Raw genomic sequence first — 18480 nt, forward strand, 5'->3', positions numbered from 1 at the left:
ACTCATTTTTGGTGCCAGTCTCAAGAGGCCTGAGCCTGAAGGCTCACACGTGGTTACGAGGCCGCCTGCAGGACAGGGGGCAGTGTTTCCACAACCTGCAGTGGTCCAGTCAGACTCTGGAAACCAGTAAAACCTGAACATATTAATTATGGTTCTGCTGTAAGAAAAAAGCTAAGGCTCCATCTAATGGGAGATTAAAAAAAAAAAAAAAAAAAAGTAGAAAGGAAGTCCTCTCCCGGCTCCCCAAAACAAGGTCAGAACACAGATTTATGGGGTCATTGGTGTCACCAAAGAGGACACGGGATTGGTTCAGCTTGTTTGTAATTAGGATTATGAAGCGATTTGCATGAAATTTTCTGAGAAGTCTGTCTTGGTTACATTGTAGCTGATTCAGAGCCAGATATTGACTTTGATCTTTAATTTTTGTGTTACAGTTTCATAAATTCACAGAAGAAGGTAACGAAAAATTGTGAGACATCAGTTTGATGCTTTTTGACGCCATTTGCATCTGTCGTGGAGGAAAATTTGAGCCTTGGTGGAGCTTTGCATACAGGTGGATGACAGTGTCGCTGACCGACCATGACCATGAAACTGAGCAGAGACTAGTGCAAGCTCACTCCTATAGACTGAGTGCTGTTTACAACTGAAACAGCAGTTACTGGCTAACACGGGCAGAATGTCAAGTTTCACACAGAAATTCCAAAGTGTGCTTAAAGGCAGAGCATGCAACTGAAACTGCAGGGGCTCACTCATTCATTCTGGTTGTAAGATGCTTGTGGTTGGTGCACTGAGCAGTGGAAATGGAGTCAGAAAACGCACATTTTAATTGAGCTTTTTAATGAGTGTGGTCTCCTCTGCTGTAGCTTCTTTGCACCACCTGCTGTTTGTTTGATGAACTGCAGGTTTGTTTGTTTTCTGATTGCTCGTGTTTGTGTTGTCGTGGACCTGAGAGTCCTGATCTGACCTGACTCAAATTTCAGAAACCTGCACCACTCCTCCTGGATTAAAGAGATCTGTACGTGCACATCACCTGCACAGGTGTAGTCTGTGTTTAAGAGCAGTAAAGACGCTTAATGTTCATCTAAGTGGAAATCAGTCATTCCTGCTCAGCTCTCTGCAGAGATTCACTGTGTTTAAATGAAAGTAAAAGGAGTGTTTGAGGATTTTGTGCAATTGATGATATTTGAACGATATTTTGGTTTAGATTCACTTAAACTGTTGTGTCATCAGAAATGAGCCTTTTCTTCTGAACGGCTACATTTCAAACATACCATTGATACTGAGAAAATCGGAGGCTGTGGTAGGGGGTAAAAAAACTGGAAATTGTTGTTTTTAGCCCCCCCCCCCCATCTCCATCCTCTGTTTAAGGGAAGCTTTGTAGGTTAAGTTAGGTTAAGTACTAAGTGCTGTGCTTAAAACTTGAAGTCAGGCTTGTGGTACTTCCACAGTATTGACGTTTTTATGTCACCACTGGTTATGAAGTGACTTCCTGCATCTGTCCTTGTGTTTCAGAGAAACTTTACAACTCCCAGGGTCCAGAACTCCGGCGGTCCCTCTTCTCTCTCAAACAGCTCTTCCAGGTAACACGCTCACCTGTCAGAACTTTACTTCTCGTTTAAGCACAGCCCAGCTTACACTCACGTGAAATGATTTTACCATGTTTTCCGCACTATAAGGCGCACTTAAAATCCTTTCATTTTCTCAAAAATCGACAGTGCGCCTTATAATCCGGTGCACCTTATGTATGAATTCTGGTTGTGCTCACTGACCTAGAACCGATTTTATGTGCTACACGGTGCTTAACAATCTGTCAAAAAATGTTTTGGTAAGTCTTTGGTAAGCTACGAAGCTGCACTGCTTGATGGATTGTCAGAGCACTACAGCTACCATAGTCAGGAGTCTCCCAGAGTAATCTGGGTCCTAAACTCCGTCCTTTCAAGTCCAAAACACTGCAGCATCACTGAAAGGTAAAACCTGTGCAATTTCTTTTGTCTTTAATAAAATGATCAGCGTTCTGCTCTACCAGGTGTAACAATTAAGTTTAACATCCAGGCATCCATGAAAACAGAATTTATTCAATTTAACGGAGTTAGATGTTAGCAGGAAGTTAGCTCGCTAGTTACCGAAGCATGATATAGCATGTTCTGACTGAGAGATTTCTGAAAAAATTCAAACGTACAGCTCTGTTATCACTTCCAACATAAATGAAGACAGAAAACTAAACAGCAGTGACGTTTGTAGGGTTACTGAAGTTGGGCTAGCTGGTATATAATGATGTGCTAGCGACACAGCTATGTTAGCATAACATAAACGCAGTGAAGCTGGAGGATGAACGCTAACGCTTTTCCACTGGATAAAAGTGAACTCGAGGGTTCCCGATGGTTAGAGACAAATGCAATCGCATGGCAGGATGCTTTAAACGGACCAGACTTCAGTCAGGAGAACAACTGAGATAATCCATCCACAATACGAGGTTAGTCATTCATATACTGCAACAACATGGGAATAGAGCAGCTGCCAGAGAATTCAACATTAATGAATCAATGGTACAGAAGTGGAGGAAGCAAAAAGAACAAGTTGAGTAAAGTTGACTGACTGTTTTGTTTCGCTTAATGTGCCTTATAGTCCAAAAAATACTGTACTTCTTTTCAGCTGAGGTCTTGATTGCATTCGTCTAGTACAGCGGTCCCCAACCCCCGGGCCTCGGACCGGTACTGGTCCATGAGTCTTTGGTACCGGCCGCGAGAGTTGAGGCTCAGGTCTGAAATGTATGGTTTTCAGGGTTTTTATCGGTTTTCAGCGTTATTTTTGTCATCGTTTTTATTGTTAACTCGGTTTTCCTGGGTCTTTTTACGTGTGTTATAAATAAATCTTCTTTTTTTCAGTACCGGTACTAGTTTTATTTTGTTGTATTTATCCGTGACACCTTAAAGGCCGGTCCATGAAAATATTGTCGGGCATAAACCGGTCCGTGGCACAAAAAAGGTTGGAGACTAGTCTAGTAGTCTGAGCTAGAGCCTGGGAGACGCCTGCACCTGTTGTTTGCTCTGTGGCTGTAGTTTTAGTTTCTCTGGTTGCTACGTAGATTTTTTTAGGTTTATTCTGATTAACATTAGAAAAAAGAATCTCCTCTAAAAGTGGAAATAATTAATGGCAGCCACCTGATGTAGTGTCTTTGGCTACGATGATGTAAAAACGTCTTAAATGCAAACCAGCTGTTTAAAGCTTCAAACAAAAATTCGAACAACCCTCTCGGATCTGTTTATCCTGCATGATTAAAGGAAATGGGTCACACAGGTCACACTGCTGCTGGTTCCTGTAATATCTGGTAATTATGAGACAGTCTTCAGATTTCTTCAGTGGCCGTTGGCATGAATGTTGTAACTGCAGCTGACTCTGACACAAAGTCAGACTCACAAGAACGCACACGTTAGGAAAACAAGTGACTGCAGGAGCCGAGTTTGGTGTTCCTGATCAAAGTTCATCAGCGAGTGGCTTCTTACTGCTCGAGGCCACTTCGAGGCATAACAATACACTTCAACACCACGTTCCCACACTTGCCTTCCCCACGCTGCAGCACTGGCATTTCAAAGGCAAAATATGAGGAAATATTTGATTATTATATGAGTTTGATTATATGAGAAACTGGCTTCACCCTGAGAAGCAGCTGCGGGGACATCCTGTTTCTATATTAATCCATCAGCAAAGATAATATAAACACATACAGCACAAAAGTCACATGAGCCATATCTGTGAAACGACAGACTCTGAAGGTCAGCACATAAACTGGCCTGAAGTTCTTGAGATTAACTGTTGACATATTAATGTGTTGCTTCATGCTTCTGTCTGTGCGAGCTGTTGTTACCTGTGAGGAGCCGCTGCCTTGCAGGCTAACCTCAGGGAACAAAGGTCTGACTTCACTTCAGTATTAAAAACAAGCTGCAGTGTGACTGCCTCTGCAGCAGGAGCTCTGTCTCTGTAACACCGGCTGGAACGGTTTCCTAAACGAGTCTTTTCTGTCTGTAGGATGATAAAGACCTGGTTCCAGAGTTCGTGGCCTCTGACGGGCTGACGTGTTTCATTAAAGTCGGGGCGGAGGCCGACCACAACTACCAGAACTACATCCTGAGAGGTGAGACTCCACCAACTCTGACTGAGGATTAAAGGGAGGCTGTGAAACCTTTGAATGTTTGCGTGTGCGCAGAGATGCTCAGAGCACAGAGGTCAATCACATAAGGCGAAAAAGCATTTGTAAATCCCAAAAACGCTCCTCTAACTTCATCGTGCCTGAGCTGTCACACGGCTGAACACAGATCTGTGAGAAGCCTGTCTGAAGCAGATATTCACTCAGTGAACGTGCCTGATGTGAAGGTTTGTGTTTAACTGTAGGACTATTTAGTTAACGCAGCTCATAATCCTGCAGGTAATCCACCTGCTCAGGCGTTTAGGAGATCTACAGTGACACACGAACATTAACACCAGCTTCAGTTTAACAGGAAAATTGATTTAGTTTAATTTAATATCAGAAGGTTATAGTAGACGAACTCGAATATTGGTTCAGTTGATGCAAAGTTTAGATGTGTGTTGTGTTTTTTAATGGTGAGATTTGCTGTAAAGCTTACTGAGGTTACTTTGAATTACAGCATTTTGGATCAGCTGGAAGCTTTTAGTATAACTGGAAAAGGAAAAACAAGCCCAGAAGCACAAATGTGTAAATTATTGTGTCAGCTGCAGCACTTTCTGCCCAGCAGGCACAATTTCACCCAAATGACAGGAACGCAAACAGTGGCAGCAGTGAAACTTGGCGCTTTCGCTAGGAACGTGCCGACGGCGCCAGCGCAGAAGCGCAGACCTGGGGCCGCGTGCTCAGATCGGCGCATGCTCTCATGTTCGGTCAGAATGGAAATGGAGCTTCGGCTTCACAAGTCCAGCAAACCCACAGAAAGCTGAGTCAGCGCTGCAGATTATAGTCTGCAGCTGCTGGAGCCTCCTGTGGAAACGCCAGCGCTCATCCATCTGTCTGTGTGTCCTCAGCTCTCAGTCAGATCATGCTGTTTGTGGACGGCATGAACGGAGTGATCAACCACAACGAGACGGTGCAGTGGCTGTACACGCTGACGGGAAGTTCGGTGAGTCCTCGGACCTCAGAGCAGTGGTGCGACGCCACCTGCTGGTCAAACACTCAACACGTTTTTCTGTTTTAGTCTCGCCTGGTGGTGAAAACTGCCCTGAAGCTGCTCATCGTCTTCGTGGAGTACTCGGAGTCCAACAGTCCTCTGCTCATCAGAGCCGTCAACACCGTGGCTGGACAGAGAGGTGCGCACAAAAACGCAGATGATGGTTTTATGTAAGATCACATATAACGTGTCTGTAACGTTTACTCTCATTAGCTGCTCCATGTGACCTATCACCTCTTCCTAGACGGATGCCCTGAATGTGACGTGGGTAGCTTCACCAGGTGCTCAGCCGTATGATGATCACGTGTTTTTGTGTGTGTCTGGCAGCTGCGAAGCCATGGAGTTATATGATGGAGGTCCTGGAGGAGAGGAACGGCGCCGACACGGAGCTGCTCGTGTTTGCCATGACACTCATCAACAAGGTAAGCAAAATTTCCAAATGTAAGCGAGAAGGTCAGAAGTTGGGAAGTACAAACTCACTCCTCCGTGTGCTTCTCAGACTCTGGTGGCGCTCCCGGACCAGGACTCGTTCTACGATGTGACGGACAAGCTGGAGCTGCTGGGGATGGAGGCCGTCATCCGCAAACACATGAACAACAAGGGGACGGAGCCAGACCTGCGGACGCAGTTCACCATATACGAGGTAACGACGAGAAACGGGGATTTAAATACATTTCCATTTTTGAGGAACACGTGCTGCCTCCAAACAGACGTCTTTTTCAGTGAAAGTCTCTCGGTGAAAGCGCCCTGCCAGCAGGTCCTGAGTGCTACAGCTGCCCTGCTGTAGTTCAACCTTTAAAAACATTTACTGTTATCAATAAAAAATCGTGGCTCCATCTCGGCTTTATTTGCATTTTGCACAACATCCCAACATTGAGTGCTGATACGGCGAGATTTAGGATGTGTGTGCACAGTGATGCCGCTTCAGTGTGTAACGAGCAGCAATCGCAGGATTTATGGCGCTAATATGAGAAGCATTGGATTTATGAGCCGCACGTCTGTAACCAGCACATCATCATTCAGTCATGTGACTTCTGTTACCCCTTATATGAGGGATCTTAGAGCATGCTCAGTCTTTCTGTGTGTGTGTGTGTGTGTGTGTGTGTGTGTGTGTGTGTGTGTGTGTGTGTGTGTGTGTGTGTGTGTGTGTGTGTGTGTGCAGAATACTCTGAAGTACGAAGACGGTGAGGTGGATGACTCCTCCCCCCTCCTACGTAAAGAGAGACGAAAGTTGGCGACCGGCGAGCAGGACGGATCGAGGGGCCGCCGCCACTTGTCCAGTCAGAATCTTCTCAACGCCCGCACCTCGCCCACGTCCTCATCTCCCTCCACCGCCCCAACCACTCCTACCCTCTTCTTGTCATCTTCTGTCAACTCCTCAGTGTCACCAGCCACCTCCCCCGCTGCGTCTCCCACAGTCTCCCCCGCTGCGTCTCCCACAGTCTCCCCCGCTGCGTCTCCCACAGTCTCCCCCGCTGCGTCTCCCACCGTCTCCCCGGTCATCTCCTCCCCGAGCCCCACGGCAGGTCTCGGCAGCAGGGCCTCGTCCCCGCTGGCCTCCGAGCACAGCAGCTCCTCCTCCAGTCCATCCGGATCCCGGACAGAATCTCCGCTGCCGCCCCACATGTCCCCCAACGGCACCGTGGACACGGAGCAGGGAACAAAAACGCCGCCAAGCCCGTGAGTTCACTCTGCTCGTGACCTTTACCTCCTGATTCTGATCATTAATAATCAATTAGACGAATCAATGAGAGCTAGTATAACATTCAACAGCTCCAGACGTTTCGCTAAACGGAGCCCAAGTAGAAACCTGAAATCGAGGCAGTAGCGAAGGTTCAGATGTGCAAGCGTGCTTTTCTGCAGGTTTGTGGGAGGAAACGACCTGAAGTCCTTCCTGCAATCGTGACTCTCCTGCAGGTCAAACGCCGTGTCGGCTGTTAATCGGAGGCAGCGGTCAGACTGCGTCTCCCTCGGGTGCTGTGGTCTGCGCCGTCGCCTTCTCCCGCTGCTCAGTTTACCAAGTTTAGCCCGACAGACGGAGCGAGGAGGGGGGGAGACGGGGGGCGTGTTTTGTTTGGAAGCAGCTTTTCTGTGAGTTCAATCAGCAGGAATGTTTGTCCTCAGCGGGTAAACCTTTCTGCTCGTGTTTGGCCTCTGCAGAAACGGGCGTTTAAAGGGACGCCAGCAGGTTGAATGTTAGTCGTGTTTTAGTCATTGCAGAGCCAGAGGGGAAACTGGTTTCAGTCATTCTGGGTTCACAACCAAGACTTGTTCGAGTTCGTGAAACCGTCATGATCTATATTATAATCTAAACACCAATCAGCCATAACAACAGAAACACTGAAAACAGCTGACGTGAGGAGCAGCGATCCTGTCACTGCAGAGGAATGTTTTGCTGGGAAACGTTGCATCCTGTTCTTCATGTGGTCCTTATTTGAACATGTACCACCGCCTGGAGAAACTGCAGGCCTCGAGGGCCGGTGTCCTGCAGGTTTTAGATGTGTCCTTGATCCAACACAGCTGATTTAAATGTCTAAATGACTTCCTCAACATGTCTTGAAGTTCTCCAGAGGCCTAATCATGTGATTGAGGTGTGCTGACCCAGGGTGAGATCTAAAACCTGCAGGACACCGGCCCTCGAGGCCTGGAGATCCCCACCGCTGGCCTAAACATTCTAAGTTTTCTTGTTTTAGTTAAGTGACTGGTTTGATTTTAAAAACGGGTGTAAATATTTTTAAAGGTGATTATTGTCATGATGGCAGAATAATCAGGAGGATTTTCCAGTTGTGGTGATTTTCAACAAATCACACCACCGTGGACGCCTTCTCTCACCTCTGGTTATGTTTTTTCTTCCTCTTATCTCGGGCTCTTTTTCTGTTTGGGGTTTTTTGTTTTTTTTTCCCCCCTCATCTGGGTGTCTTGGTGTCGGTTCTGTCTCTGATTTAACCACCGATTCCCTCCCCTCTCTCTCTCTCCCTCGCTGTGCTGTCCTGCATCTTGACCACTAGGAGTCGCTCTTTCCTCAGCCACCACATGTCGTCTCTGGGTCTAAGCAGGAAGTCCAGGTTCTTCTCCAAAACCAGCTCCATCTCTGAGGAGCATCGGGCCGACTGCAGGTCTGTAGCACTGAGACCGACCTCAAACCTGCAACCAGGACTCCTGCCTGTCTGCTGTCGACTAACAAACACTCTGCAGTCATGCTAGTGTTGCCTGCAGCACTCTGTCCGCTGCCATGCCTTCAGTCCCTTTAGGATTCACAATCACTGTCATTATTTATTTTACGTTTTGTTGCAAAATCACAGACCAATAACATGCGTTTCTCACTATCATGTATATTTCTCATACCACACAAGCTTAAGGCAACTATTGTGTAAACTGGTGTAGCTGAACTTTTAGCTTTCAGTCTTACTCACATCCACTCTGCTGTCCACACAGCTCTGTGAAAAACCTGCTGTAACAGGAACTCATTAAGGGTTCATCTAACATCTGGTCACATGTTCCTCACTGACCAGCCAGACGCTGACAGTAGCACTGATTTTCTTGATGGTCGCTGCAGACGTGGAGCAACGCGCGCGCGCACACAGCAGTGGTGGAATGAACTGGCAGAGAGCAATGTTTTTAAAGCAGTCTCACTCTCTTCTGTGTGTGTGTGTGTTACAGTCCATCCTCGCCAGATCTCTCTCTGCGCGAGAATTCCCAGTCGAATCTGCAGCAGCTCGACAACAAGACGGAGCCCAAAACTAAAGCGAAGTAAGTGAATCAGTTGATTTTTGGGGGGGGCGCTCTGTTTTTTCTGTTTGTTTGTTTAACGGACGGTTAAACCACGCGTCTCTGGCATCGCTGTGCAGGGTCATCACTGCAGGAGGGATCAGGTTTAGCCTTTTTAAATGGTCCAGCGTTGTTCTGGAACTTTGTGGGTTATTTTAATCTGTGACCTTCATTATTTTTCTTTTATAAAAACTTGATTATATTCTGTGTTTAAATTCCTGGCTGATGTTTTCCCGTTCAATCCCGTGTATAGAGCATCCAGATAATTTTATGGAAAATGTAATTATTATTTTGAGATGGATTATGTCAGTTTTCCTGGATAATTTCCTGACGTTGTTTTTATTTACTTCTAAAACGATACTTTTTTAGGACTGTTTCTTTATCTTATCTGTTATCATCTTTATTGCGATCTTTTAAAATCTGACGTTTTTATCTTTTTGGATCATTTTAGTTGAACTTTTTCTTCCATGTTTAAGTTGTTATTGTCTCGTTACCTTTTCTTTTAGTTTTTTTTTTGTCAAAGATGATTTTTGGCTCTGATTTTCAGTTTGATAAAAACTGTGACGATGCAGTAAGAAGGGCTGCAGACGGTAAAAAGTTCAGCCGCAGCGTCTTCGCTCTCGCCGTTATTACTCTTTACTCTCGGCGCACTTCCTCTTTCAGTTATAACATTATAATGTGTTGTCTGTTTGTCTCTCCTCCAAAATTCCTGCTCCTTTTTTTTTTTTTTTTTTTTTTTTCCCCGTCTCCTTTTATTCCTCTCCCAGCTCTGGGGAGGATGAGGAGCTCCTCTGGTAAGTACACGTCTCCTCCTGCTCCTCCTCATCGTCCTGTGTGTCTGTAGTCGTCAGTCTGGTGTTCAGCTGCATAAAATGAGTCTTTGACTAGTAACACTTTTGTACATCAGGCTGGATTCAGGTGCTTCGATAAGGGAGGGGAACCTTTAACTGACCTCATTCATCTCTCAGTGCTGAACACTTTTCTTTTCAGGCTCTATTTGTTTGGTTTCGGTTTCTGCTTTTTTACGTGATTCTCTGGATTGTCTCATTGTTAGAAGCTGGGCCACACATACAGAGGTCTGACTTTGAAGGGGCTCCTTTAAGGGTTTTTATGCAGCTGAGCACCTGTCAGCAGGTTTTACGTTAAAGTAGCCGGTTACCAGCATGCAACTGCTGCCTGAACAGGATGATGAAAGCCTGCTGGTGTGCGTGTGCGTGTGTGTGTGTGTGTGTCATGCTCAGATGTGTATTGTGTCTCTACAGCCCAATTGACTGTAATGTAAATCAGGACAAGCCGGTGCTGAGGAAGTTTGAGTAAGTACTGGTGCAGCCCCACTGCATGCTGGGAGTTGCAGGGATGGTTGTCGGGCTCTGGTGATTGTGTTTGGGTTGTGTGTGTCATCACTGAAATCAACTTTAGGACTCTTTGTAGTTTGGAGTAAAGGTGAGTCAACGGGAAGTGATTAATTCATGTGATTCAAAGTGACGGTAACTCACCCGTGTGTGTGTGTGTGTGTGTGTGTGTGTGTTGGTTGGACTGCATCACCTCAGTGGGTTGGGTTGTGTGTTATGACGCTGTCTGAGTGACATTTAAACTCCCTTAATGCAGATTTAAGGCTGCTGCTTTTATGTCATTTTGGGTTTTCAAACGAGGCGACCGGCGTGAAAGAATCGTGCCGATGTCGTTCGGTGTAATGACGCCGTGCACGGTCTCGTCGTGATCTTTCAGCCAACGATGGCTGCCGTTCTGTGTCGACTGACCAAAGAGAGAAAGCAGCACTGTAAAAGGAAACGCTCAGAGTAGATGGACATGGATTCCTTCAAAGAAAGCTGAAGCTTGTTTGTAGCAGCGGGATGTAGCATGGAAACATGCGTTGGATGCATTCATGCATTGTCACATGTTACATGCAGTCTGTGTGCATGTCAGGGTCTTTAGCTGCTGCGGGGTCACATTTTGCAGCAGGATGTGCAGCAACGGATCAAAGAAGCTCAAAGTGACGCCGTCTCTAATGTTCTCAGCTCAAGTCTCACACAAATGAGAAGCACAAGCAAAGCCTCCAGTATCTCTGTGCTAAATGTAGATTATCTATTTCCCAGCACACAAACCCTGCTGTAGTTTTCTCTTGGTCCTGGTCCTGGTCTGGATCTGTTGTCCTCCTGTGGTTCAGACCAGAACAATAGAAACTCATAAAGTGAAGCAAAAATGTAGCTGTGTGATTTTTGGGAGGCAGCTGCAGCCACTAAACACAGACGTGAAGCCCAGATCGTCGATCGCAGAGCCGAACCCGGCAGCTCTGCGGTCCCCCGGACCTGGACCCGCTCCATCTCCAAAAGTACCGCTCTCCACTCCACTGTACTGCACTGTACTGGTACAAATAAGCTAACTACATGTGTATTGATATACATGGTATAGCATACTTTTCAGTATGCTTGCAGCTAAAACTTGTGTAAAAACAATTTCTCACATAAGAAGTGTTTCTCTCCACTTGGCTGAGAGAAACCTCTTAAGACGCCTCCAAATCTCTGCCACTATTAAAGACTTTAAACTAATCAAAGATGATATAATAATATTTCTGTCTGAATATGTAACTAATGCAAAGTTTCTGCACATTCTACGGAAACGTTACAAAATACTCTTTATGCTTTCAAAGTGACTACAGGCGTGGATGGGCAGCGATAACCAAGGACCCCCGTGTCTCTGTACGAAGTGACCTCAGATAAAAGATGCAAAACAACCACAAAGAGTGAGAAAACAGCCCACACGGCCCTGTTTTCAGCAGTAACACAGTCGGTTATGTTTGGAAGGTGGTTTGGACTTTTCAGAAGCGTCTCCTGCTTCTGCTCCACTTTTATCTAAATATGACTTTTCTTAGAGGAGCCCATCGCCGGCTCCAACTTTGGGACCAATCGTTTTGTGAGTCTCTCCTACTCACAGCTTTTTTTTTTTTTTTTTTTTCTTTTTTTTTTTGTAGAACCAGTCATCGATGAGGAAACTGCACGCTGTCACAAACAGACACATTATGATTACCATGCATCCACACTGACCCCCTCATGTGACCAAAGAGCGTCTCATTTCATAAAATTAACTAGAAAATGTTAAATTAGCGCGGACCTCTGAACGCTGAAATGAGAAGAGATTCTTTGGTGGCCAAGAACAACTGAATAATAAAAACACCATATAAAAATTATGTGTTTGGGTTTGTGTGTTTGTTGGCTCCGCGGCTCAGCGGTCCGTCCAAATCCTGACATATTAAAGTCATAAATCTGCACCGGTGGGATGTTTCAGTGCTGCGGATGTGGGGGGAGGGGTGTGTTGCTGGTGGTGGGGCTGACGGCGTCCTCCGGTCCTGAGTTTGGTTTGGTTTTGTCTTTTGTAACTCTGGGTGGAGTCTAATTGCTGGTGTTTAATCTGGTTTGGTTTGCAGTTGAGAATAAAAATGAATCTGAGATCAGTTTGACTGCGATGATTCGGTATTAAAGTAACTTAAGGGGGACCTTTTCCACTTAAATTTGCCTCCTGATTGGCAAACCTCCATAAGTAGCACCTGAGCTTTTAAATATGTTGACCTATTTACTTGAAACTTTGGCCAAACCTTTGTTTAATATGATCGTCCAAAAGTGCAACGATCAGAAGAAGACAGGAAATAAGAGAAGAGACTGAAAAGGTCCTCTTTAACTTGACGCGAGAAGTCCAGAGTTTGCCTCCCGGCTCCTCAAAGCAGCCTCGAAGTCTGGGATCAGGTCTAATCCCTTCCCCCCTCTCCTCTCTCTTTTCTCAGAGACGCCTTCCTGCGCATCCTGGCTGCCCAACAGTGGCAGAGGAAGCGAAAAACTAAAGACTTGAGCGAGATTAAGTTGCCCTCACTTGATGATGCCGTAACGTCAACTTTGGAGGGGACAGCGGACGAGGGCGCAGCCGAAGTGCCGTCACGTCACGGTAAAGCTTCACATTACAGTCAGAGCTGCACACAGCCTCCTGATGTACACGTGGTTCTGTTACTGTGTGATGGTGTTAATGCTGCTCCTGTGACTCCAGATTAAGTGAATGTGTGAGCTGACAGCCACTCTTCTGCTTCGTGTGTGTGTTCAGACTCAACATCAAGCAGTTTGGAAACAAACGGACATTCAGACTCCCAGGATGACCCAGGTGAGAGCCTACAGCTGCCCTCTACAGGCAGAGACAGGAACTGCAGGACACATCTTCTCCTGAATCAGTCTGTTGGCATAAACTTAAAAACCAGTGTTTTTGTCTGCAGCACCGCTTGTGCAGCGACAGGGCAGCACGTTATCCAACGACACAAAGTTCATGCTCGACATGCTCTACTCAAAGACGGGACCCATGAGCCCCTCTGCAGCTGCAGACACCAATGAAGAAGAGAGGAGCTTCGTGCCTGGTGAGAGAGCCGCTTTTCTGCAGCTCGCTGCACATCCCAGACTTTATTAATATTATGACAATAAATAAAGTTGCAAAAACGTTCTTCTGTTCTTTTGTGATTTCGTTCCCTTTCCCATCAGGTGACGATGTGGCTGCTCGGGGTCGTGTGACTGAGCGTCTGTCCAGCTTCAAAGCGCGCTCGGCAGAGTCCTCCACCTCCAACGAGAGCAGCGCCTCCCGCAGGGCAGAGCTGGAGAGTCTGGAAGGCTCAACGCAGGCGGCACGAGCCCGACTGGCTGAAGAACAGGTCAGAACATGAAGGACGTTATTCTGTCTGCAGATGTTTTTCTTCTTCTTCTCTGCGGATCCGCAGGTTTTTAAAAGCAGTGTTTCTGTACTCGGTTTATCCTTCGTTCTTTAGTCACTTATCTGCATCTATCTTTAAAGTGAATCGGGTTTTAGTTGATGCACCGAGTTACTGTACAGGCATGAGCCAAAACCTGATGGTCTGGTTAAGTAGAGTTTCTTGGGTCTATGAGAACATTCAGGTGAGGAGCTGAACTTCTCCAACAGGACTCTAGAGATTCTCTGAAATGTCGTGAGGAGCTCAGCAGAGTTCCTGTAACGAGTGCTGAGGTCATTTCTGAGACACGACGTTCATGGCGAGCAGAACAAATCAGCGTTTGCTGTTCATGAAATTTATTCTACAAGTCATGACATGCAATAATAACAGAGAGCATGCTTCTGCAGCTCCTCTGTTTTATTAAAGTGGTGCTGCTTTCTTGTTGTAGCCCCTCCCACACCCGCCTGCATCAGTGGCTCCAGTTTGAGGCCCGCTGGCTTCACGTTGGTGCTAAAGAGCAGGTGGAGTTGTGGGGCCGCATCATGTTTTGGCTCATGTGTGCAGTTTGAAGGTTGAACGTAAAGCTGATAAATGTGTCTCCATCCACCATCAGAAGCGTTACATCCGGCACCAGAACAGCATCGACACAGAGGCGCACGCCGCCAGTCTGGACACCACCCAGATGACCCCGCTAGGCCCCGGCAGCTCCAACGACGCCTGGGACCAGCTGCAGCCGAGCGCCGCCGCCCTACGCATCAAGGACCTGGACTTTTCTGACCTGCTGGACGAGGAGGACATCGACGTCCTGGACATAGACACCTTCGACAGCTCCGCTTCATCCTTCACCCTCTCTGGAATCCCTCCCCCTCCTCCTCCCCCTCCTGGCATGCCGGGGGCTCCTCCCCCTCCTCCTCCACCTCCTCTACCGGGAGGTCTTGCACCCCCTCCTCCTCCACCTCCTCCACCAGGAGGCCTCGCACCCCCTCCTCCTCCACCTCCACCAGGTGTCCCCCCTCCTCCTCTTCTTGAGGCCTCTCAGAAGAAGAAGAAGACGGTGAAGCTGTTCTGGAAGGAGCTGAAGCAGGCAGACGGACCGAAGAAGTGTCGCTTCGGTCGGGGGACGGTGTGGGCGTCTCTGGATAAGGTGGCGGTGGACACCGCCCGCCTCGAGCATCTGTTTGAGTCCAAAGGCAAGGAGCTCCCTGTAACCAAGGTGGGTGGATGATAGATTCTCTTAAAAAAAAAAACTTAAAACCCTGCCTGAGACCCACAGAGAGCAAAATGAGATGCACTCGAGAGGCTGTAAAAAGGCGGGCTGCAGAAAGAGTATCCAATGTCAAACACATACGAGCTCATTTAAAGCGGTCTGCCACAGTTTGACCACCAGGGGGCTCCAGCGGGCTGTAAAATCCCTTCACTTTTACACTTAATGTTTCAACTCAAACCACAAATTAAACAAGCAGTGAATACTAAACAGAAAATGAACATGATCAGTGTGTTTAGTTTAACCAATTATCAGTTTACCATTAAAAGTGATGATTGTTAAGAAGTGTTACTGTGTAACTTTATGACATCACAGGAAGCGCTGACACTGCTAGTCGCGCTCGAGCGGCTCTCTTCCAAAGCTGGAGGAGGAATTATTGAGCAGGAAAACTGTCGCACTCATCGCGTTTCTAACATGTCGCTTGTGTGCAGAAAGGACCGGAGACCAAGAAGACTGAGATTCTGGTTCTGGACTCAAAGAGGAGTAACGCCATCAACATCGGTATGACCGTCCTGCCAGCGATCCACGTCATCAAGTCGGCCATTCTCAGCTTCGACGAGTTCGCCATTAGCAAAGAGGGCATCGAGGTAGGGGTGACTTCCTGTGTGCGGACGGATCACAGTCTGATCCATCTGCTGTTTCATCTTCAACTTTAACGCTATGGGCCCTCTCTCTGTCCTGAGCAGAAGATCCTGACCATGACCCCCACAGAGGAGGAGAAGCAGAAGATCCAGGAGGCTCAGCTCGCCAATCCCGACCTCCCTCTGGGCACAGCAGAGCAGTTCCTGCTCACCCTGGCCTCCATCAATGGCCTGACCCCCCGCCTTCAGCTCTGGGCCTTCAAACTGAACTACGAGGCTCTGGAGAAGGTAAGCGAGCTGATTGCAGATCATTAGAAGATTTACACCTGAAAGTCACCTGAGTTCAGCTCAGCAAGATTACAGAAAAACTGGATCTGATTATAGTTAGGCTGTTATACTGCAATGCTGAGCCTGTGACTGTGTCGCCCCTGCAGGAGATAGCCGAACCGCTGTTTGACCTGAAGCTCGGCATGGAGCAGCTCGCCTCCAATCAGACCTTCAGGAGAATCCTGGCGACGCTGCTCGCCATTGGAAACTTCCTCAACAGCTCCAACGTGAGGAGGGACCCAACCCCACGCACGCACGCACATTCTAGTTTGATATCCTAGTGAGGACATAATGCTTTCCCTAGCCGCTCAGCCTAACCCTCAGCCTCACCCTAACACAATCCTAACTGTACCCACAAAGCTGTCTAAATAGACAAACACACACATGACAAGAGGTGTAGAAACTCAACTCTCGCAGCAGGAAATGTGAATCTCTCCATGGTTAGAAAAACATTAAAGTAAACATACTTGCATATGAGGGATTTTACTGCTGCAGCAGGCAGTGATAACATATTCCAGACGTATCCAAATAAACTGAACAGCTGCTGCACAGAGTAGTGTGGTTGTCAGGTTAAAAACACTTTTCCCTGGTGGTTCAGCGACATGTGACAGCACTCTGACTGCAGCCAGTCAGCAGCAGGGAGGTCAGCGGTGCTTCAATCTGAGCCGACAGCAGCTGCTACACAACACGAGAGCCACAGCCTCACGTTTCCTTCACTGCACCCTGCTGTTCACAGACAGGCTGTATGCACGGTTACTCACAGGAAGATGGAAGCAGCTGTTTATTCCCCGACTTCTTTATAAAAACTGAATACATCGGTGTTTAGGAAGAGTTTTATGATCTGTGACAGTAAATGAACCAGGGCTTAAAATATTGAATGGCTGATTAAAAAGGATGTAGCAGCAGGTCTGCTAACAGCTGCTGTCCTCCTCACTTTATCACATCAAAGAGAACTGAACATAAACCACAGCAGGGCTGTTCCAGAGGCTGTGCATCGTGTTTGCTGCCCTAACAGAAGGGGATTGAAGGCGCTGTTAGGATGTCGTCGCCATCTTCCTCATCATCATGACAGCACAGTTTAAACTGTAAAGGTTACAGACTAGCAAACCAAGCTAGAATAAATACACAGCAGCAGCATTTTACATTTCTAAAGGGAAAGCTCAGATTTTGCGGTACTGTGTCAAGAGGGAGGTTTGTGCTCTCAAACGGACTTTCGGCTGAAGCTTTCATTTGTGTTTATATATTTGCACGTTATTAAAAGTGAGATAAAATCAGGTTGAAAGAGCTTGATTTAAGCTTTATTTCCACGTGCTGGCACTCTGAATCAGGCCTTTAAAAAGCCTGCACATATGTATTTATTCAAATCCTCTGATGTACTAATTTATCATTGATAAATCAGTGGAGTCAGAAAAACAGATCCCAGGAAGTGATCCCAGCTGTTTGACCTCGCTGAAATCACAAAGAACAGTTAGAGCGCTGCAGCGCTGTTTTGCTGGACACTACACCACGTCCAAGCTATTTCTGTGGGAATGTTGTAATATAATATCCCACAATGCAATGCAGTAGTGACCTGTGTCACAACAGACACTGCTGGATGGTGATGATCTATTAGTTCAAGTATCTTTACTTTACTGGGTGTAGTGTACTTTTCACATGTGCTAATCATTACTTGGATCATGTCATTGGTGGGGTTTGGTTACCATGGTTACGTATCTTCAAGCGGTAGTTCGTCTGGGATCTTAGATCTGGCCAATGAGACGCCTCTGTGATGGGTAAGAATCTCAAACACGTGCACGGTGCTTTGTTTACATCCAAACGTATCTCTGACAGCGAGGGCCAGTTTGTTATTCCTCTAAACAAAGAGTCAAGATTGGAGATTTCAGGCGGAGATCAAACATCGTCCTCTGAATCTGTGTGTGCGTGTGCGCAGGCTAAAGGCTTTGAGCTGAGTTACCTGGAGAAAGTGGTGGAGGTGAAGGACACGGTTCACCGTCAGTCTCTGCTTCATCACACCTGTAACCTGGTGGTGGAAAATTACCCAGAATCCTCTGACGTCTACTCTGAGATCCCCGCCATCACCCGCTCGGCCAAAGTACAGTTCAGTCCTTCTCACCTTCACGCCGCCCTGATGTAAAATCGCCTGGTGCTGACTAGTTTACTTTTTTCTCCAGGTGGACTTTGAGCTGCTATCGGAGAACCTGGTCCAGCTTGAGAGACGCTGCAAAGCATCATGGGACAACCTGAAGGTGGTGGCCAAACATGAAACCAAAGCGGCGCTGAAGAACAAACTAACGGACTTCCTGAAGGACTGCACGCAGAGGATCATCATCCTGAAGGTCGTCCACAGGAGAGTCATCAACAGGTGACACATCAGCATGCGCGCGCGCGCACACACACACACACACACACACTGTCCTCGGCACGATGATGCACTGACCTCCTCCTCTTCCAGGTTCCACTCCTTCCTGCTGTTCCTGGGTCAGCCGTCGTCTTCGGTCAGAGACGTCAAGGTGACAAATTTCTGTCGGATCATCAGCGAGTTCGCTCTGGAATATCGCACCACCAGAGAGCGAGTGCTCACCATCAAACGGAAACGCGCAGTTCACCGAGAGCGCACCAAGACGCGAGGAAAGATGATAACCGAGG

At 47.1% G+C, this 18480-nt stretch overlaps 1 protein-coding gene across 5 annotated transcripts in view; it reads left to right on the forward strand.

Annotated features, from left to right (window-relative positions):
• Positions 1-18480, forward strand: part of fhod1 (formin homology 2 domain containing 1) — a 51054-nt gene that overhangs the window by 26879 nt on the left and 5695 nt on the right. Inside the window, exons 4-26 of one of the 5 annotated variants that reach the window (XM_085406604.1) lie at positions 1513-1580; positions 4027-4132; positions 5035-5129; positions 5205-5316; positions 5505-5599; positions 5677-5820; positions 6340-6572; positions 6621-6857; positions 8186-8293; positions 8838-8927; positions 9713-9739; positions 10208-10258; positions 12724-12881; positions 13035-13091; positions 13201-13338; positions 13460-13626; positions 14276-14875; positions 15358-15513; positions 15613-15795; positions 15942-16061; positions 17765-17926; positions 18006-18196; positions 18287-18479. In XM_085406604.1, coding sequence (XP_085262730.1) covers positions 1513-1580; positions 4027-4132; positions 5035-5129; positions 5205-5316; positions 5505-5599; positions 5677-5820; positions 6340-6572; positions 6621-6857; positions 8186-8293; positions 8838-8927; positions 9713-9739; positions 10208-10258; positions 12724-12881; positions 13035-13091; positions 13201-13338; positions 13460-13626; positions 14276-14875; positions 15358-15513; positions 15613-15795; positions 15942-16061; positions 17765-17926; positions 18006-18196; positions 18287-18479 — 3491 coding nt within the window. Of the gene's footprint in view, positions 1-1512; positions 1581-4026; positions 4133-5034; positions 5130-5204; positions 5317-5504; positions 5600-5676; positions 5821-6339; positions 6858-8185; positions 8294-8837; positions 8928-9712; positions 9740-10207; positions 10259-12723; positions 12882-13034; positions 13092-13200; positions 13339-13459; positions 13627-14275; positions 14876-15357; positions 15514-15612; positions 15796-15941; positions 16062-17764; positions 17927-18005; positions 18197-18286; position 18480 lie in introns of all 5 variants that reach the window. The other 4 variants (XM_085406530.1, XM_085406762.1, XM_085406685.1 and 1 more) reach the window with 4 other exon arrangements.

The sequence above is a fragment of the Rhamphochromis longiceps genome, linkage group LG1, assembly GCF_057381845.1.
Source record: "Rhamphochromis longiceps isolate RC_006_pf linkage group LG1, R_longiceps_female_GT1.1, whole genome shotgun sequence".
In the NCBI taxonomy this organism is placed as follows: Eukaryota; Metazoa; Chordata; class Actinopteri; order Cichliformes; family Cichlidae; genus Rhamphochromis; species Rhamphochromis longiceps.